Raw genomic sequence first — 22143 nt, 5'->3', positions numbered from 1 at the left:
ATTTAGTTTTATCAGGAAATTTTTGAGTGTCCTTTTCTGAATGAAACAGGGGAGTATTATAAACAAGAAGCTTCAAACTTATTGCAAGAGTCAAACTGCTCACAGTATATGGAAAAGGTAAGAAGCTCCACTTTGACTTTCATCTATTGTGTGTATATATAAAATATGTAAATGCAGAATACAGAACAAGTTAATTACTTTTTATACAATAGAATATGTTAAAATGTTAATTATTTTAGAAGGGAAAAATTTTGTACTAATTTTCCTCCTGATGGTACAACTACATGCACTCAAAATGAAAAATAGGTGGTTTTTATTTTGAAGACATATTTGTTTCTACAATTCTGTCTCATTGCCTTGGCCAATGAGAACACACATATGGTGTACTTTTACAGAGTGAACATAGATATCATAAGGATGGGAGATAGGTTTTCCAGAAACCTTGTTAAACAGCTTATGAAATTAATTATATTTAAAAACAAATTGGCTGGCAAGATCAAAAATTAGGAATTTACTAGCTGTCTGAACTGCAGAAAGTTGTTCCATAATTATTTCCCCTTTTTAAACTGTCTTCTACCTCTATCATGTTTATTTTATTACCTGTTTTGCTGTATACATTTTTGTGCTTGTTGCTCTGGGGTGGTTATGAATTTTTTTGTTATGATTAATCTAAGTAAATATTACTACCCAAACCCTTTATATTGCTTTTTGGTTTCAAACTTTACAGACATTATACTCTGATTAACTGATAAATGTGGATAATGTGTAATCCTAGATTTTAAAAATAACTTCAATTCAGCGAATCACAATCCTAGTGTAGTAATTTTCGAGTGTGTAATAATGCCCAGGTTATGGGCCTGAGTTACAGGCAGGAAGTTAGTGTTGCCCAAAGATAATCAGGAAGGAGGTGACTGTGAGGGAGGAGAGGAGCAGATTAATAGCTCAATTTTAGCCATGTAAAGCTTCAGCTGATGGCTAGACATCCACGAGGAGATGTCAGAGAGATTCTGAGATGGTAGTTGAATGTATTTTGTGTATGAAATTACCCAGATATGAGAGAGAGAGGGAGAAGAGAAGGGGACAAAGGGCAGAGCTCTGTGGAACTCCCGCAGAAACTTGGAAAGGGGATGAGGAGGATCCTCTGCAGAACATGCTGAAAGAGCAATAAGAAAGGTTGGATGAGAACCACGAGAGAACAGGGTCAGAGAAGCCAAGACGGAATAAAATTGCAAAAGGAGGAGCATGGTCAGCAGCATTAGATCTCACAAACTATAATGAGATTTGGGCCTAGTCAATAGTTGAGTCACCAATGCAAACAGGAATTAATGCAAGAAATAAAGTTAATGATTCAGTCGGTAGCAGTCTTCTCTCTGAATTAGCATTGAACTAATGCCTCAGTGTCATGCACAAATTCAAGGTTGCCTTTCCTACTTAAATTCTCAAATCGTATGCAATTCTCCTTTCCTCTCGTAAACTGTTCTGTAGTATTTATCTGTTCTATAGCTTGAAACTTTGCCTATAGGTTTTAGGTAGATTAAAAGATGAAGAAATGCGATGTCGGAAGTACTTACACCCCAGCTCATATGGCAAAGTAATTCATGAATGCCAGCAGCGAATGGTAGCTGATCACTTGCAGTTTCTGCATGCAGAATGCCATAATATCATCAGACAAGAGAAAAGAAGTGGTAAGTCTCACAAAATATTAAATGTTCCGTCGGTGTTGTGTATGTTGTTATATTTTGCAATTGATGATTTAAACAGATAGAACTCTTCCCTCTGCATTAGCATTGAACTAGTGCAGGAGTGGGCAAACTTTTTGGGCCGAGGGACACATTTGGGTGGGGAAATTGTATGCAGGGCTGGGGCAAGGGGTTGGGGTGCATGAGGGAGTGCGGGGTGTAGGAGGGAGCTCAGGGCAAGGCATTGGGGCAGAGGGGGCGTGCGGGATGCTTGAGGGGGCTTAGGGAAGGGGGTTTGGGTGCGGAGTGCAGGAGGGGGCTCAGGGCAGGGGTGCAGGAGGGGTTAGGACTGTGGGGGGGGCTCAGGGCAGGGAGTTGTTGGGGTGTAGGAGGGGTGTGAGGTGCAGGCAGGGGGGTTAGGGCAGGGTGCAGGAGGGGTTGCGGCTCTAGGGTGGTAGCAGGGTGCACCAGGGCTTGGGCAGGCTCCCTGCATGCCTGCCTTGTCCCTGGCCCCACGCGCTCCAGGAAGCGCTGCGGCCCCTGAAGGAGGGGAGGGTGGAGGGCTCTGCATGCACTGCCCTTGCCGCGCCTCCAGGCACCTCCCCCAAAGCTCCCATTGGCCGCAGTTCCCTGTTCCCGGCCAATGGGAGCTGCGGGGGGCAGTGCCTGGTGGCATGGGCAAAGCAAGGAGCCCTCTGTCCCCCCGCCCGGGGGCCATAGGGAAGTGGTGCCGGCTGCTTCTGCAGAGCAGCAAGGGGCCCGTGGCGCCCCGGGGGCAATCCCCTGGGCGATATTCGGCCCACAGGCCGTAGTTTCCCCACCCCTGAACTAGTGCCTCAGGGCTTGGCTACACTTGCAAGTTGCAGCGCTGGTAGAGGCTTTCCAGCGCTGCAATTAGTAACCGTCCACACCTGCAAGGCACATCCAGCGCTGCAACTCCCTGGCTGCAGCGCTGGCTGTACACCTGGTCAGGTTGGGGTGTAGCGATTGCAGCGTTGGTGATCCAGCGCTGCTTATCAAGTGTGGACACACACCAGCGCTTTTATTGGCCTCCAGGGAATAAGGAGATATCCCAGAATGCTTTTAACTAAATTACTCTCTTTGTTTTGTTATGCAGCCTCTCTTTGTTTTGTTGTGAACTCCGATCGGAGCTCCGTTGAACTGCTTATCTAAAAAAAACAAACACTGATCACAGCAAACAGGAGCTATCTGTACCTGGCTGTGAACGATCAAATGAGAGGCAGGGAGTGAATGTTTGCTTGACAGAGAAACAGCGTTGGATGCAGGCTGTTTGCAATTAAGACTAAGGGTTCGCGAACATTTTGTGATTTTTCAATCCAGGAAGCTAACACACAGTGTTGGCTCCAAAAAGTTCGCAAACATTTTGTGATTTTTCAATCCAGGAAGCTAACACACAGTGTTGGCTCCAAAAATCCACTCTCTCTGTCTTCCCCGCTCCCTGTCACAGTACACCACCCTCCACCCCCCTCTTTTGAAAAGCACGTTGTTGCCACTTGAATGCTGGGATAGCTGCCCATAATGCAGCACTCCCAACAGCGCTGCAAATGTGGCCACACACCAGCGCTGGTAGCTGTGAGTGTGGCCACACACCAGCGCTGTTCCTGCACAGCTGCATGACCAGCGCTGTAACTCCCAGCGCTGCAACTTTCAAGTGTAGCCAAGCCCTTAGTGTCCTGGACAAATTCCAATATTCTCCTTCCCTATCTACCTACCCAGTCTCTGCTTAAAATAGCATAACTTGTAAGATTTAGTTCTCATATTATTTATATTTATGCATTTCCAAACAGTACTAGCTTCTCATGATTCCAGCTTTCTTTGGAAGTGAGGAAGAACAAGTCTCAGATAACCCTACTGCTCCAAAGTGTTGGTACATCTGCCTTTTTACATATGGCCGAGGAAATTTCCCTGATCTCAAACTTTCCTAGACTGCAATCCACAGGTGCTTTCTGCCCCGACCTTGGTCTTCTTGCTGAGGGGATGGCTACTGAAAGGACCCAGTGTGTCTCAAAGTAATAAGCACCTTCTAAGGCATGGGAAAAATCCAAACTATTTTTTTTTCTTGTAGCAGCCCACTAATAAAGTTTATCCTGCCTCTTACTATATGTTCTTCAGATTATTTCTTCTTTGAGTGGCCTCTGCACATTTCCCACTATTGGGAGATGTACCTGTGTTACTAGAATCTTGTAGGAGCAGTGTTTACTGCTAGTCAGATTCTTGTTTATCCAATGAAATATCTATTTCCTTGACACCTGATGGTGGTATTAATTTAGGCTTCTAATTCTGTAAAGATGGGCTGGGAACTTAAGATGGCCTCACTACATCCTGTGTGGATGCTGATGGATATTTATAAATAATTCTTCTGGAGATTTATTATATTCATTGCTTGTTTATGTAAAGTAGGAATTGCTGGACAGATTCATTCTACTATAAGTCTGTGTCTGGGATGCAGAAATATGAATTTCTATCTATTAATTTGTTTTGTGTTCCTTGACACTGGCTTGTAATAACTCACCAAGAGGAGAGAGGGATAAAGCAGCATTCCTATCACAAATATTCCTAGCTACGCATTTTCAGGATTAAAGTTTGGTATTTTATATCACGTTTTCTTTAATCAAGTTTTTCTATTGAATGGTAGACTCCTTTTGCTGTCTCCTAGGAAGCAATCACTTAGATATTTTAAAAGTTTTCTAAGCTGATGTGGAGCAAAGTGAGAAAAGTCTAGCAGAGGACACCAGAGCGCTCTCGTCATTTGCCACCTGTTACCTGCTGACATGGAGCTCTAGGAAGATAGAAGATAGGAAATAAATTAGCCCAGTGGTGTTCTACCTTTTTCATACTGGGGCACTGCCCCTTGTCACTCCAACCCTATTTGGAACTCTTTCAATTTAGGAATATGTGAAGTGCAGATTGGTTGTAACTCCACCAGTTACCAGGTGAAAATTGATATATGTTTCAACCTTCATCCTTCCTTTTCCTGCTTTTCACTTTATCTTTAGTTCAATATTTAGATTATTTATTTCATAAGATTTTTCAAGGAAAAGGACAGTTTAATTTTAATTTTGGTAAAGATCCATGCAGATTTATGGTGCTATGTAAATGTTAGTTTAGAATAGTGGATTTTTGAAATATACTGTGTAAAAAGTATGTCTTTATTGCAGACATGGCAAATATGTACACACTGCTTCGTGCTGTGTCAAGTGGTTTACCTCATATGATTCAGGAACTACAAAACCATATCCATGATGAGGGCCTTAGAGCAACCAGCAATCTTTCTCAGGAAAATGTAAGTTTCCTGTGGCAGCTGAGTTAACCTATCTTATTACATTCCTGATGAAATCTTTGTTTTCTTCCCTAGGCTGATTTAGTTTATTGCCTACAGACGAGTGGTAGCATTGAACAGAAACACTGGTATCATGTTGTAACCGATACGATACAATGTTTTTTAAAACACCCTATTAACCATTGTTATTTTTTAAATCTTGTTTATGTTAAATAGATTTGGAACTTTGTGCACAAATTGCAGTTTTGATCAGCTCTCAGTTGTGTAATGCATTGATTCAGGTTTTTTAATTTCTTCTTGCTGGATCAACTTGATCAGTTTTTTTTTTAATAATTGTGTAAAGTCGTCATGGCAAATGGTCGTCTGCTGTTAAAAGGTGCTCTTGTTCTGCTAAATTTTGTTCCCAGACAGTTGCCAATGGGCTGTTTTGGTTCATTAGGAAACAAAAATATCACTTGGTTTGATTAAATGTTATTTATTTGTAAGTATGGGCATCCTGTGCTAGTACCAGGAAAGTCTTTTTCACTTAGTTGCTCTATAGTAGCAGCTGTACAGCTGCATAGCCCCCCACTTGCATCAGAATTTCTGAAAGTACTTTGACTATTTAGTTGTTCTGCTAAAATGTTTTTGTTAAACCTGATTTTATTAGTTCATTTTTTTTTAAGTACTCGCTTTTTATATCCACATGTGGAATGTGCTTGTGGCACTGCTGTTGTAGAAAAGCAGGGCTTCCACCTGCAGTTCTGTTCACACGTTTATACAGCACTAGTTTCAACTTGGCATCTAGATCTGATGTTCGCTTTAGGAGGGCAGTTCCTGTCATCCTTTTTATTAATTAGAACTCTCAGCCCACTTTTCGAGAAGGTGGTACTGTTATTTAGACTCTCTCAAGTGTCAATATGCACATGCTACCTTGAAGAAAAAAGTTGACTTATTTTAATGACTGTGGTTTCTCAAACATTGCATTTGCATGTTCACATATACTCTTCGTCAGAGTACTGCCCAAAGATTTTAGGATTTAGAGCAGCTGCTCCTAAACTTTTTAGGGTCAAACATAACTTTCTTAAAAAAATTGTTGTGAACGGATGGAATATCAAGCTCACAAACTGGCATTGGTATGTGTACCACAGTTTGGGAACCCCTGATTTAGAAGAGAGGCCTGGGGTTGACGTACACTTATAATCTTAATTCTGAAAGTTTGGTGCCGCATTTCATGCCATGTTTTGGTGCTTATGTCTCCAGGCAATTCCCAAAACTCCACAGTGCCGTGGCTGCATCCTACTAGTGTGAATATGCAGGAGAAACTGTCTTAGAGAATCAGTTACTTGTTAGTGACTGACTTTTGGTGATAATTTTCCTCCAGAATAACCATGACAATCTATTTATATTAATTTTTTACATTTTTGTATAGCTATTGAATTTTTCAATAAACCTGTTTTCTGTATTGTATATTTTTAGATGCCAACTCAGTTTGTGGAGTCTGTTTTGGAAGTACATAGTAAATTTGTTCAACTTATCAACACCGTTTTGAATGGTGACCAGCACTTTATGAGTGCCCTTGACAAGGTAATTTTTCACAATATACTAAACACTGCACTCCAGAATACGTAATCCTTTTTTTTACCCAGAGCGTAGTAGAGTTCGTTGTTCAGCAATAAAACAATACTCTGGAGGGAACTCTCATGGAGTTCTCTTGTTTTAAAGCAAAGGGGAAAAAAACTAAGTAATTTAGTACTCACAAAAATAGATCCTGTGTACAAAGGAAACAGTCAAGTTTTTTCCAACCATTGGTATTCAAATTCAACCTAAAAGGATGGACATCTTTGTCATCAAAAGAGCTATTGAAGATCTTGAAATGAAAATGGATCCCTTATCTCCAACTAATATGAAAATAAAATATGTATATTGTCTACTTTTAAACAACATCAAAACTACCTTTTATTTTCTTGGCAACAATAAATTAGACTCTGATCACTGAAGTTGCCAGGTATGTTAAATAAATATTAATTTTTTATCTTATTGTTGGAAATTACTTGATCATACAGAGTTGTGTCGAAACTGTTTAATTGCTCAACATGGGTAATTGCCCTGTTCTGATTACTTACCATTTTGAGGACCGAACTCTATTTAGAATCAAGTAAATGTTTTGGGAGATGAGGTTCATATAACTGTTTTGTAAAATGTATAGCCAGTTAAGGCATTTGTTCCTAGGTACTACAATTGGCACCCTATAAATATAATGCAAGTTAGATTATAATAGTAGTAGTTTATTTTCAAATAGCATGACTAGGCTCTCTCAAGATCAGGTGTCTGGTTTCCTCAAGAAAAGATGAATAGTATCTAATGCCTTCCACCAGTTGTTAATTTGTTGGACCAGGATTATAATTTTCACATGTACAATATTTTAACTATTAAAATTTTCTTCTCTCCTGTCACCAAACTCTGGACACCTTATGTCTTAGATTTTTTTTTTAGGGATAAAGATATAGATTAGGATAAATATTGTATATTTGCAATATCACTTTTTCTATTTTGGGGGTGTATTTTGAGCTTCTAGGAGTTATGTCCATTTTTGTCACATCATATATTTTGTTAATACAGGGCTTTTCAGGAATTTGTAGCCATGTATCAGGATGTTGCTGAACCACATGCTGCACTGTACAGAGGAGTTCTAGGTTTGACCATATTCCTGTACAGATGAGTTTTGGCTTTAAGCTTCATAATGTAATATAGAAAGTTAATGGTTATCTGTGGCGATAAATATTGCCTATATCATATGTCAATTAAATGTTTGTTGAATTTTGAAGCTTAAAATCCCATATCTACATATACAGAGTGTAGACAAGGTTCCTTCCAGAGAAGGCCTCTGTAACCCCTTTCCTCCAAAGACATCATGTGATTCAGCAATGTGGAGCCTATGGTGCGGGGGGACTTCAAACTCCTGGAAAACACTAAAAACACAAGAGTAGAGAGCTTCAGTGAAGCCCTTCTGCTTGATTTCTTTGGAAAATAACTTGTGACCCAAAAATCCTTGAATGTATATGTAGTTCACAGGAACTGGTGTATGGTATTTTTTGGTTTTGCATATACTCAAGTTGTGTTGCAATTATTTCAGTAAGACTTAAATATGAACCGCTCTTCAGAATACTAATGTTGACAACTCCGTTACTCTTCTCATCACTTATGCCCTGATTCTGAGTTATCATTAATTCCCTTTTCTTCTCCCTCACATTCAGACTCTCTCCAGATCTCATCTGTACCATAACGTTTCAAAGATCTGCCTCTCCCGCTTCTCCCCATAGTCCTTTAGATGCTGAGATACTTTTACAGTCTACGGTGTCTCCCTGAAGTTCAAATATACGCTCCTGACTTAAGGCTTTGCCGCTGCTTCTTGTATCTAATTTGCTCTCTCTTTTCACTCCCCACTGTGTACTCCCAGGCCAAATTATGCACTGTTCTGATTTCTCATCTTATTGCACCCTTTGTGTTCTCTCACGCTCATGTTTGTTCATCCTGCTCTCTACTTTTGGAACATCTTTCTTCCTCTTCACCTTGCATCCTTTCTCCTCCTTTGCATTCCTAATCAAAACAATTCTGTGACCTTGCTTTCCTATACCAGATCAGCCACACCATCACTGGTTCATTCACCTGCATGTCCACCAATGTAATATACGCCATCATATGCCAGCAATGCCCCTCTGCTATGTACATTGGCCAAACTGGACAGTCCCTACGGAAAAGGATAAATGGACACAAATCTGATATTAGGAATGGCCATATACAAAAACCTGTAGGAGAACACTTCAATCTCCCTTGACACACAATAGCAGATTTAAAGGTAGCCATACTGCAGCAAAAAAACTTCAGGACCAGACTTCAAAGAGAAACTGCTGAGCTTCAGTTCATCTGCAAATTTGACACCATCAGCTCAGGATTAAACAAAGACTGTGAATGGCTAACCAACTACAAAAGCAGTTTCTCCTCCCTTGGTTTTCACATCTCAAGTGCTAGAAGAGGGCCTCATCCTCCCTGATTGAACTAACCTCATTATCTCTAGCCTGCTTCTTGCTTGCATATATATACCTGCCCCTGGAAATTTCCACTACATGCATCCGACGAAGTGGGTATTCACCCACGAAAGCTCATGCTCCAATACGTCTGTTAGTCTATAAGGTGCCACAGGAGTCTTTGCTGCTTTTGCTTTCCATAGCTGACTTGCTCACCTGTGTGATTTTCTCCTCCCCTTTGGTCCTTCCACAGTCTTGCTAATAAATATCACCGCTTACGATTTGCTCATCGTATACTCTTTCACATTATGTGTGTCAATCATTATCTCCCTCTTCTTGTCCATTCTTCTGTTCTATGTTTGTCTTTTGTTAGGATAGTCTTTGCCCTGAAGAACTTGCAATGTCTTCATACCTCCCTGTAAATCACCAAAGCAAAAGTTAAAGTATTTCTTAAAATTTGTCTTTATTGTGTATTTCTACATAGGCTCTAACATCAGTAGTAAACTATAGGGAACCCAAGTCGATCTGCAAAGCGCCTGAGCTGGTAAGTAACAAATATTGTGCTGTAATATTCGTAATAGTTTAAAACAAAAACCCAAACCAGACATTATTAACACATTGTGGTCACCAAATTAAAATAATTTTCACTTACTGAATTGTCTTCAAAAATCTTTTTAAAAAATAGGCATTTAACCTATTTAACCCACACAAAATGTGCATGTTCTGAGCACACAATTTTACATACCTTTGTTTCAAAATATGGCCCATTGTCTCTGGTTTGTGTCATTTGTAATCTGAGCTCTGTCAGTCGCGTTTTAACCCATATTTAGTAGTTGCAAGTGCTTTCAAACGATGTTGTTCTCTAGCTTGACAAGTAGATTTTGTTTTGCTTTTTGTTTTTTTACTTGAGCTGGCCAAGTATTGTGACAACTTGCTGAAGAAATCAGCCAAAGGAATGACAGAGAATGAAGTAGAAGATAAACTTACAAGTTTCATTACTGTTTTCAAATACATTGATGACAAAGATGTTTTCCAGAAGGTAACCTCCAATTTTTAGTAAATGTTAAACCAGAAATGTAATTTATCTAAACAGCTTTACATTGGATGTTTGTGTTCACATTCTTTTTTTAAAAAATCCTCTCAGCTGAGAAAATATTTTGCTTACTTTGTTTTGTTTCATACAGTTCTATGCCAGAATGTTGGCAAAACGATTAATTCATGGTTTATCTATGTCTATGGACTCTGAAGAAGCCATGATTAATAAACTAAAGGTAATATGAACTATTCTTTCAAAATAAAATAAATAGCAGTAATAACTGTTGAAGCGTGTCTCATTTAAGAGGGGTCAGTAGAGGGTGCCAAAATTAATTTAGCAATTGGTAGCTGCTGTTGCCAGTTAGGTGATATGAAAAATTGCAACGTCATCTGTTCTGAATTTACGTATAGATACGCAAAAAACCCATTACCCAGAAAACTCCAAATATTATAAGTAGTTCATTATTTTGGGTAGTTGTATAAAATGTGCCACTTGACCCATATTTCCATAATAGTAGTACCAGTCAGTGAGCAAAACTAAGGCAGTCAGTTCGAAATTTTCAGTTTTGTAAGTTAGCGTTGGGCATGGACAATTTTTAGAAATCAGTTGTGTAGAAAAGCAACCCTCTTAAGACAGGTTATATAATTTTACATATGAAGGCAATATTGACTATAGATGACAGGGCATTAGCAATATAGAAATCTGTAAATCAGTACTGTTTTGTGGATGTATTCATAATTTAATTTTTTAAAATAAATGTGCCTAATATATTAAGAATTACCTTACCTATGAAATGTATTTAAATGTTTCATTACAGCAAGCCTGTGGTTATGAGTTTACCAGCAAGCTCCATCGAATGTATACAGACATGAGCGTTAGCGCTGATCTCAACAATAAATTCAACAACTTTATCAAAAACCAGGATGCCATTATAGATTTGGGAATTAGTTTTCAGATATATGTTTTACAGGTACTAATGAATAAATTATTGCTATTCAGTTGTATTGCTATTCTTGTTTTTCCATAACAAATAAACAATTTTCTAAAATCTAACTAATATGAATATTTCTCAGACTGAAATTGACAACTTATAAATTTGATATCACTGTTTAACAATCCTGATGATATAAAACAGGCTATTATTCCTAGCTTTTTTGAAAGATAGTCTACCCTCTACACTGCATAATGGTAAGATGGAAACAAAGGCCTTAACCGTTTTCTTACCTAGAGCAAAGGCCTCACAACAGTATGCATTTTAGTGAGTCATACAACTCCTTTTCTAGCTCGTATGTCTTATAACTTGACTTGAACTATAGGACCAGTTCTTAAGAGGAAGATTTTGTTTAGTGTATATGCTCCTTGAAGCTCATTTTAACATGTTGGAATGCTAATTTTTTTCTCTCCTTCCCCCCCCACCCCCTCAGGCTGGTGCATGGCCTCTAACTCAGGCTCCTTCATCAACATTTGCAATTCCTCAGGAACTGGAAAAAAGTGTACAGATGGTAGGTTAGTAGTTCCTTGCAAATTTGTAGCAAAATTAATAATACTTCATTAGAATCTCAAACAAAAAGCTGATAATTGTTATTGTGAGGCCACTGTGTCTGTCAGGTGTATACGTAAACCACAGTTATCCAAGCTCCAGTTATCTGAAATGTGAATGGGTTCCCCAGATGGAATTCTGATCTTTTGAAATTCCGAGTTTTCAAATTTTAGCTGTGCCTCTCTAGCTCTTCAAATAATTGAAATTTATAGGTACATGCCTCTGAGCTCAAATGCTGATTTCTTATATTCAGGGGGAAAAGATGATCTTTTCTAATGTAAAATCTTAACAGCACACATAAGTATCTTGTCCTGTGATTCAGAGGAGCCCTTGAAAACCAAGATTCTGACTGTTCTGCATGAAAGCTCTTCTTTCACTTTTCAGAACAGTATGGGTTTGCCCTGTGCTCCTTGCCTTTGTCCAAAAATATCCATCCACCCCTATTGGCATTCAGAATGCTGTATGATTGCTTTTTGTCCTCCATCCTAGAAGTCGCACCATTTCAGAGGCTCTGTGTTTTTATTACATTCTTGTATTCTAAATTATATTTACACGTACCCTGTATATATTTAAAATATACAAAATATCTACGTTGACCTCTGTCAACATGTATGTAGGTTGTGAAGCGCATTGGAAAGAAAGCATATAGAAATGAAAAATATTTTGATGTTACCAGATGTACTGAATTCTATAAAAGTGTACACGTACACTTTCAGGATATAATCTTAAATTGATGTCTAATGGAAAACATCTATATTTGCTGTAAAGTGTCTTTTTGCTACTCAATAAAAGTGTTTAAAGTGTTTTAATGAAATATTCCAATTTCAACTTTAGTGTATTAAGCAATATTAAATCTTGTAGTACATCAAACAAGAAAATATTCTCATACACTCATTCCACGAATCCTGGCACTGCTGGGAAGTCCCACCCCATGGCTGTTATCACTGATGCAGTTCTCTAGAAGATTCTTGGAGGTGAATATACAGCCTTTTATTAGAAGGTGGCTCCTCAACATGCTCCTAGTTGCACGGCTTCTGCAGCAGCTTTCTCCGTCAGACCTATTAGGAGGCCCCCTTTACTACTGTTATTAAATGGGAACATTTTTATGCTCTTCCTTTGGTGTCTTTCTTTCCTCACTGGCCTTAAGATCCACCAACAGACATATCCACCCACAAAAGGTCTCCACTGTTTGTTAGCCAATGAAAGCAGCTTTGCCAGTCTACTCCTTCACCACTTGCACACACATTATGCTCCTTTTTTTCTATGCTGTCAACAGCTATGCCTCAGCTTGCTAAACTAGCAACGCCCCCACTCAGCAATGATTCCAAAGATGTCCAGTGAGGGCAAGACTAAGGAGGAGTCAAGTAGTCCCTACACTTCTGGAATTCCTTCCTTTTTGATTCTCTTTTAAAATAATCGACTGATCCCTTATTCATTGCCTTGGGCTTCTGTCTACTCCCTTTTAGCATTGCCTTTCTTTTCCTCTTCCCAAGAATTTTTATTGTGCTCCAGGTTCTTGAGTCCCCATGTTCCTCAGATAGTACACTGACAGGAATTGGATATATGAATTACTAGCTACCTTAGTTATGTTTTTGGGCAAAGGCAATGTTTCTCTCTATTTTCCAGGACTCTCCAGTGTAAGGTCCTGCCAGAATTCTTTTTAATTTCTGGACACTGTTCCTCTGGGTTTTCAAGGGCCTTCTCCTTTAGTACGCACCACACTTCTCCAGAGATTCAAAGGCAAAAATGTCTAGGGGGAAAAGACTAAAACCTCAGAGGGTTGTAAGCTTTTGTGACTTAGATTCAGATAGGACAGTACGTTAGTCTGAACTGAGCACCTTACCTTAGTTGGTGGCTTGTCATTAAAGGCTTGAAAATAGAAGCTCTCCAGATTTTCTTTTTTCTCTGTTTCCCTGGGCCTCTGAAAATAAAGCCAATAGGGAAGCTACCTAAATCATGCTGTCCACCCCTCGAGAACTTTGATATTGAAAGCTTGAATCCGTTTTCAAGGAATTAAGATTCCTGTTCTACAGCCCATATTGTGGCTTTGATCTGTCTGGTTACTTCTAGAGCCTCACTGTCTTACCTAAAAGCCTTCAGTAAAATGTAGAAACCATACTGGGAAGGTAAAATGTTTGTTAAAGGTCTCTGTGATGATATATGCTATTTGAGTTCTGTGCTGTGCTCCGCATATAAACAATATTTCAATTGACCATGATTCAGGCTCACTTCACAGGTGGTATGTTCTTTGGAGGAGATCCTAGACATCACTACTGAGGAATCCTCAGAGCTGAATGAGCTTGAGTTTCCTTGGGTGAACAAGGAAAAAATCCAAGAACCATATTTAGACAGTACGGATACTCTGCCTTTCACTCAAAGTATCTTTTCTCTCTTTTCAGAGCAGACCCAGAGGTTACTATTCTAGATGCTCTTTCCAGAAGTGCAGGCTTTCAAACCCCATGCTTCTGTCAAGCAACAATGAAGAGTGGTTGGCCCACACCCCACTTCTGTCCATCAAGGAGAGACTAAATCTATGTTCTTCGAGTGCTTGCACGTGTCCATTCCAATGTAGGGGTTTGTGTGCTCTGAGCACAGTTGCTGGAATATTTTTCTCTTAGTGGTATTTGTCAAGTTGGCTCTAGCACCCCCTGGTACTGTGTGCTAATAGCACCAGGTATGAGGGGCCTTGCTGAGCTCACGCCCTTCAGTTCCTTCTTACCACCCTTAACGGTTGCTGGAACTTCCCTCGTTTCTTTGGCAATCTTTTCTAGTGGTTTCCTCTCATTTGTTGCATGTGTATATATAGTTATATTAGCTAGTTAGTTTGAAAGTAATTTTAGTAATCTTTTGTAACCAAACACCTCTAGACTTATTTTAAGAGGCTTGTCCACTTCCCGGTGGCAAGGTATGCCTCCCTTGGTCACTAGGCTTTAAGCCCTGCTCTTCCTGTAGCAGGTTGATGCCATTGAACGACCTGCACTCAAGTTGCCTAAAGTATTTAGGGGAAGCTCACAGGAAGGATTGCTGTCAGATCTGCAGGGAGTTCAAGCCCTGCTCCCAGAAAGACCAGGCAGCGAGACTGAAGGTCCTCCTGATGAAGGCAGCCCTGAGGCCAGCATCTGAGCCACAATCAGACTCTGCACCAAGTACCTCTGCGTTGGTGTGGAGCGCGTCTCCCGCCAATATAGTCTCTCGGCACTGTTCCTCCTTGCCCAAGAAGAGGCACCACAAGCACTGAGACAAAAGTTGCTCCCTGATACCGAAAGGAAGCAGGCAAGGGGACAGGAATAGTGTGAGACTCATGTCATGCCGATCTCCCTCTCTGGCACTGCTGCAGCCCCCACCATCAGCACTGGCACAGACTCCGGCTCCACATACCCTGTCGAGGGATGCACCTCCAGCAGGATGCACCTCCAGCAGACAGCGTACCAGACAGTTTGCTGTACTGTCCACTCTGGAGGCGTATGCGGCAGCTAGGGACTTACTCATGGTGCCGGTACCAGAATCCCCTGACATCCAAGACTCAGTGTTGTCGAGTGGCAAAGAGCCCTCCCCCAGCCTCCAAATGGCACTGAGACCACTCTCCAGGGGTAAACCCCCTCTAATTGCCTCACCCAAGGTGTCCCCACAGAACTGCTCACTGGCACTGGGAGGATCGGCACTTCCATGGTCCCCTCATCTTCTTCATCAGGGTCGGAGCTGAGGTCCTATTTTTCCCACTGCTGGGACCGCCCGTGCTACTGGGACATCTAGTGCAGTGGTGCCACTGAACACGTGGATGATGGGGACAGGCACCGATGCAGTAGCCTTTTTGGAACCTATGGGGATTTCTGCCAGGCCAGGGCACCATCTCAAGGCATTCTTATTCGGTAACCTTAGAGGATAGGGTGCCTCTGATTCCGTGCTGCAAGACACCAGACCTGGACTCTGCTGTTGAGCCCAGTACTGAGCCCGGTACCAAGCTGCTGGAGCGTGTCCCTCAGGTCACTGCTGACACAGAGGAAAGAGCAGAGTCCTTACCCGCCTCCTCTTCTTCTTCCCCAGATGAGGCGCTGGTGGCTACCAGGGTATCCCCACTCCAGGATGACTGCAAGGCCCACCAGGACTTATTAAAGAAGGTGGCCTTGAATTTGAGCATCCAGGCGGAGGTGGTGGCAGAGACCACACATGGCCTTCTGGACATTTTGGCAGTGGCAGGCCCCTCCGGAGTGCCTCTTCCCCTTAATGAGGCAATCATGGAACCTGTTAGGGCTCTCTGGCAGATCCCCACCTCTCTCCCGCCAACAGCTAAATGGGTGGAGCAAAAATATTTTGTGCCTGCTATGGGCTGCAAATTCCTATTCTCTCCCCTTTCCCCTGGGTCCTTAGTGGTGGTAGCTGCTAATGATAGGGACCATCAAGGTCAAGCAGGGCACACACCTAAGGCAAAGAGTCCCAAAAAGCTGGACTTATTGGCAGGAAAGCCTGCTCCACAGGGGGAGTGCAGCTCTGCATAGCAAACCAGCAAGCCTTGCTAGGTCACTATGTTTAACATGTGGGAAGCAATGCAAAAATTTAAGGACATGGGTTCCCCAGGGTGCCAGGCAAGAGTTCTCTTCCCTTGTAGAAGAAGAGAAGACAGTGGCCTAGGCCTCCCTGCAGGCAGCCTTGGACACCGCCGATTCTGCTGCCAGATCAATGGCCACGGCTGTCACCGTGCGCAGGAGCTCATGGTTACAATCTTCTGGGTTTCCTAAGGAAGTGCAGCAGACGCTCCAGGACCTTCCATTTGAAGCAAACAGATGCTAATTTGCAGATGCTTTATAGCCCTTACGACTATAAGAAAACTTTGAAATCCCTGGGCCTGTATTCACCTGCAGCATCTAGAAGGCATTATAGGCCCCAGCGGTCTGGGCATTTCTTCTCTCAACTGTCCAGACACCTCCAGAGAAGGAGAAAGAACAAGGCATTCATGACATTGCAGTCTGTCCCTTTGAAGCACCCTTCACTTCAGGATCTAGTTACCTCTATTTTTCCCAACAGTCTGTCCCATTTCCTGAGCGCCTGGAACCACATTACCTTGGACCTCTGGGTCCTAAATACAGAAGAATTTGGGTATACCTTCCGATTTTTGTCAACCCCACCTTCCCTCCCACCCTCCCCGCCCCTCTCCAGAGACTCTTCTCACGTGCAACTATTGGATCAAGAAGTCCAATCCCTTCTTCGGATGGGGGCCGTGGAAGAGGTTCTGCATCAGCTAAGAGGAAAGGGGGTCTATTCCCGCTACCAGGGGGGTTGGACTAGATGACCTCCTGAGGTCCCTTCCAACCCTGAGATTCTATGATACTTCCTGATCCCAAAAGCCGGGTTGGGGTGGACTGAAGGCGTCTCAGACTGATCCTAACTCTGTGACAGCTCAACTACTATCTCAAGAAGTTGAAGTTCTGCATGGTCTCCTTGGCCTCCATCATCCCTTCACTGGATCCAGGGGACTGTTATACCACCCTCAATTTGAAAGACACATACTTCCACATATCAATTTTCCAAGGACACAGAAGCTTTCTAAGATTTGTTGTAAACCAGACCCATTACCAATTCATGATTCTGCCATTTGGCCTATCAGCTTCCCTGTGGGTCTTCACCAAGTGTATTGCAGTAGTAGTGGCTTTTTTCAGAAGGAGAGTTGACATTTTCCCGTATCTTGACGATTGACTGATCAAGGGTCGGGCCAGAACTCAGAGGGAGCCCGACATCGATCTTGTATAATCGACCTTCCCGGCTTTGGGGCTATTAATAAATGACCACAAGTCCGTTTTTATCCCCATCGAAAGAATAGAGTTCATCGGGGTAGTTCTTGACTCTTTGCAGGCAAAGGCACTGCTTCAGGAGAACCCCTTCTCAATTTTGATAAGCTGCCTTCAGGCTCATCCGATCATCTCACTACCAGGTGCACAGAACCAGCTCTCCAGATCGCCTCAGCAGGTCCTTCTCCCCTAACTATGAGTGGTCCCTTCTCCCGGATATTGCAATGGACATCTTCCAAAATTGGGGTAGTTCCCATATACACATGTTTGCACCCCGTGACAAGAGGAAATGCCAGTAGTTCTGCTCTCTGAGAGGACCCAGCCCCTGGGTCTCTTACAGATGCCTTCCTGTTAGCATGGACGACTTACCTGTTTTATGCTTTCCCTCTCTCTCTCCCCCAGTGTTAATTCACAAGGTTCTTTCAAAGATCAAGCAGGACTAAACACGAATCATCTTTATGGCCCAGATAGCATGGAGGTTCACAACCCTCGTAAACCTTTCAGTGAAAGTTCCAATCCAGCTCCCACTTCACCCAGACTTAATCACACAGGACCATGGCCAGCTGCTCCACCTGAACCTCAGCTCTCTTCATTGATGGCCTGGAAACTTCATGGCTGAACCCTGAAGACCAGGCTTGCTCAGAGCAGGTTCGTAAAGTCCTACTGGGCAGCAGAAAATCTTCCACTAGGGCAACATTCCTGGCAAAGTGGAAATGATTCACCATCTGGTCTTCCAAGCCTGGTGTTCTACCTGTGCAGTCCTCACTGTAACTTGTTCTGGAATATCTCCTACTTTTGAAGCAGCAAGCCCTAGCTTTTTCTTCAATCAAGATCCACATGGCAGCTAATTCAGCCTTTCATCTGAAGGTCAACAGTAGGTCAGTTGTCTTTCACAAGATGGTAATTCGTTTTCTCAAAAGGATGGAGAGAGTGTTCCCTCAGATAAAGGAGCTGATATTCTCCCCCACCCCCACCCCGCCGGGGACCTAGACCTTGTCTTGTCAAAACCGACGAGCCTGCCCTTTGAGCCAGTAGCAACATGCTCACTGTTGCACTTCGCTTGGAAGGTGGCCTTTTTGGTGGCCATTACGTCAGCCAGGAGAGTTTCAGAGATCAGGGGTCCGAGGTGAGGGCTCGGCCCCCTGTATACAGTTTTCTTCAAATATAAAGTGAAGCTATGCCTGCATCCAAAGTTCCTCCCGAAAGTGTTTTCTCAATTTCACTGCAACCAACCAATTTTCCTACCAGTATTCTATCTTTAGCTGCATGCAGATAGGGAGGAACATCTCCATTCCTTGGATGTCAGACAAGCTCTGGCATTTTATATTCAGAGGGCCAAACTGTTCCGCAGATCACTGCAGTTCTTCATAGCTGTAGCAGAGAGAATGAAAGGACTCCCCTCTCTGATGAGAGGATTTTCTCTCGGATCACATCATGTATCCAGGCATGTTATGACCTTGTGGGGGCTCCCCCTCTGCCAAACCCGACCGCTCTTTCCACAAGGTCTTTGGGCCTCTTCAGTTACTTTCCTGGATCAAGTTTCTATTCAGCATATCTGCAGGACTGGGGCCTGGTCCTCAGTGCACACGTTCTCAGCAAACTATGCCATCACTCAAGAAGCCAGAGATGAGGCCTACTTTGGTGTCACAGTGTTGCAGTCTACTTGTCCTTAAGCTCCGAGCCCACCTCCAGTGCACCTGCCTGTGAGTCATCTACACTGGAATGGACATGTGCAAGCACTCGAAAACAGTTATTGACCTTTTGTAATTGTTGTTCTTCAAGATATGTTGCACGTGTTCATTCCAAGGCCCACCCACCATCTCCTGTCTTGGAGTGGTTGGGGGAAAAAGCAACTGAAGGGCGTGGGCTCAGCAGGGCCCTTTGTACCGGTGTTATGAGCACACGGCTCCAGGGGGCGCTAGAGCTGACCTAATAGATGCCAGAATTTTTTTTCCTTGGTGGTAACTGTGTCAGGGTGTGCGCACACCTACATTGCAATGGACATGTGCAACACAACTTGAAGAACAACAGTTACAAAAGGTCAGTAACTGTTTTGTTTTTTACAGGCCTAGATGAAAATCAGGACCAATGCTTTGAGATTGTCAAAGGGTTACATCATTGAACTTGTCTTCTTCTGACTAGATTCATTTCAGCCTCTCACAGGATACGTTAAAGTTTACCTCCTTATTCCAGTCTATATGGCTCATTCCACATTCATTTGTTTTGTTACTGATAGACTTATATTATTAGTACATTGTTCTGTCCTTTGATCTTTTCTTAGCTCTAAAAATCTTCTAAAAAAATCCTGTTGATAATGGTGCCAACTTCAGTGTGGGGGGAAAATTCTTGTTTTCCATAGCTTGAACAACCTGCTTATGAGATCTCCTTTCTTCCAGCATACTTATGGACAAGTGCTCTCTCTTCTTTCAGACAATGGGTTTATGGTGCACTATAAGAGCTCTCTTACTTTTATGAGACATGGTCCTCCTAGGCACTCAACCTCACATTCACATCAGCGTGATGGTTCTCATAGATTACAGGTCCCACAAACTAAAGGGTTCAGTTCAACCTGGTCATAACCATTTGTTAGATTCTAGATCTTCTATGCATTCTGGTATCCTATCAACCCATCCTTAATTCTCCCCCTCTCCAGGCTTTGTTTTGGTATGGGACTACTAAGGAGAGACCATATACCTGCATACCACCATTCCAGCAGAAGTAATTAATTTCCTCAGATGGTGGACTCTTCTCCCAAGAGCTTGCACTGAGGGAAGCCTGTTTCTGACGTAATCATGATCTTCATGAATGCAAGCTGAGAGGGGCTGGGTTAGTCACCTGGGCTTCCTCAAGTACCACGTGCAAGAAGGAAGTTCCATACAGTATCAGCTGCCTGGAATTCTGGGCCACTAGGTTTATCCTGAAGAAATTTGTTTTTCACTGGGAATCAGAATGGTCCTTGTGAAGTGCTGTAACTAGACACCCATTACCTTCACTATCAGACAGCTTCTGAAGAAAGGTGCTTCATGAGGGTTCTGACGTAGGCCTAAAGGAAGATGAACTATGTATGGGAGTGTCTCTGGACTAACTGATGAACAGGCAGGCAGGTTTTCTTCAAGATCTTAGAGCTCTGGAACTTCCCAAAAATATACTTTATTTGCATCTTATAACAGCAGTTCTAATGTGTACTGCTTCAGGCACTGGGAGAAGGCAACATGGAAAAATAGACATCTTCTCCTTAAAGTTGTCAAGCATGTTCTCCTATACATTTCTCCTCTTGGCAACGATGTTTAATAATGACAGAGAAGTCAGATTGGGCCAAAATGACCAAGGCAAAATTGTCTTTTGTTGGCCTGTCTCAAGGAGAAGTCCCTGGAACCTCCTTAAATTCTTCCCATAGCCAAAGAACATCCTGACCATGGAGACCAACCAAACTCCCGAACCTGAGCTTCTTGTCCCTTTCAGCTGGGAAACAAGAGGCTGAGACTTCTGGACTTTTGCTGGGCAGTATCCTGAAAGTAGATAAAATATTAGAACTAAGACTTACCAATGTATCTGATCCATATTTGAAGCCTGGCGTCAGCTGTAACAAAGGCTCAGTCAAGGGACTGCCTGTATGTTTATCTGGTTTTGAGGAAAGGTTCCAGCAAAATTTCAGGTTTAGACGGTGGCACTAGGAGCTTGGAGGATCTCTAAGGGAAAATCTACTGAAGTCTCACCCCTGTATTTCTAGATTTCTTCATGCAATCTAAAGGATTGGACTACCTTTGTACTTTCCCATACACAGTTGGAAACTCAGTCTAGTTTTGCAAGCCTTGTTGCAACTTCTATTTGAACTTTTGGGGAACTGCTAACTTTATCCAGAGCATCAAACTAACTTTTCTTGTTACAATTACCTTTAGCCCACAGGAGAAATGAACTTGAAGATAAATCTGTTAAGGAACCTCTCCTGCCGTCCATTCCTTACAAAGAGGTCCTGTGAACTGCTCTGGAATGTGTACTCCCCGTGAATTTAGTTTTTCATATCAGTCAAGATATTTCATTTCCTTCCTAGATCCCTCCCTTTATTCTCTTCTTTACAATTTACTAATGCCCAGCAGTGCCAGGATTGGTGGATTGCATATGGTGTGAGAAATGGGACAATTTGTTCCTTACCTGTAAATTGGTTTTCTCATATATAACAATCCACCAATCCTTTATTCCCTTCTCAAAGTTACTGTTTGTTGTTGATAGGAAATTACTTTTAGATGTGGATGCTTAAGCTTTAGAAGAATCTACTGGTAATATGAAGTAACCACTGCCTATTTAGACTGGGAACTGGATTCCAAGAATCTTCTAGAGAGCCACCTCAGTTACAAGAGCCATGCTCAAGACTTCCCAGAAATGCCAGGATTGGCAAATTGTGTGTGTGTGTGTATCTATCTATCTATCTATCTATCTATCTATCTAAGTGAAGACCAATTTACAGGTGAGGAACAAAATTGTCCCATAATACAGGGAAGATACTATTAAGGACTTTTTTTAAAAGGAAAAGAGGAAACCTTCATTTTGTTCATTTCTAAATGAACATCTTTGTACCCTTGGGCCTCTTGTCTTATTGTGTATATTTTCTGTGTGTGACTTTGTAATATGAGCATGAGAAAATTTATATTGAAATGTCTTAAAATAGTCGAACCAAAAATCAGTTTCCAGAGCTCTCAGTGTGACACCTTTCACAAGCACTAAAATGTATGTAAAAACATAAAGGAGGAAGAAATGAACAAGATTATTACTGTGTTGAAGAATATTCTTCAAAGATTT

The 22143-nt window shown here is 42.0% G+C and overlaps 1 protein-coding gene across 6 annotated transcripts in view; it reads left to right on the top strand.

Moving 5' to 3' along the window:
* The window catches only part of CUL2 (cullin 2), a 102671-nt gene that overhangs the window by 53604 nt on the left and 26924 nt on the right, over window positions 1–22143 (top strand). For all 6 annotated transcript variants that reach the window (XM_045005276.1, XM_045005277.1, XM_045005278.1 and 3 more), the window contains 9 exons: window positions 7–117; window positions 1523–1685; window positions 4859–4983; window positions 6439–6546; window positions 9472–9531; window positions 9898–10026; window positions 10172–10258; window positions 10841–10993; window positions 11448–11525. In XM_045005276.1, the coding sequence (XP_044861211.1) occupies window positions 7–117; window positions 1523–1685; window positions 4859–4983; window positions 6439–6546; window positions 9472–9531; window positions 9898–10026; window positions 10172–10258; window positions 10841–10993; window positions 11448–11525 (1014 nt within the window). The remainder of the gene's footprint in view (window positions 1–6; window positions 118–1522; window positions 1686–4858; window positions 4984–6438; window positions 6547–9471; window positions 9532–9897; window positions 10027–10171; window positions 10259–10840; window positions 10994–11447; window positions 11526–22143) is intronic.

This window comes from Mauremys mutica, chromosome 2, assembly GCF_020497125.1.
Source record: "Mauremys mutica isolate MM-2020 ecotype Southern chromosome 2, ASM2049712v1, whole genome shotgun sequence".
NCBI lineage: Eukaryota > Metazoa > Chordata > Testudines > Geoemydidae > Mauremys > Mauremys mutica.
This window is presented reverse-complemented; position numbering and strand designations above follow the sequence as displayed.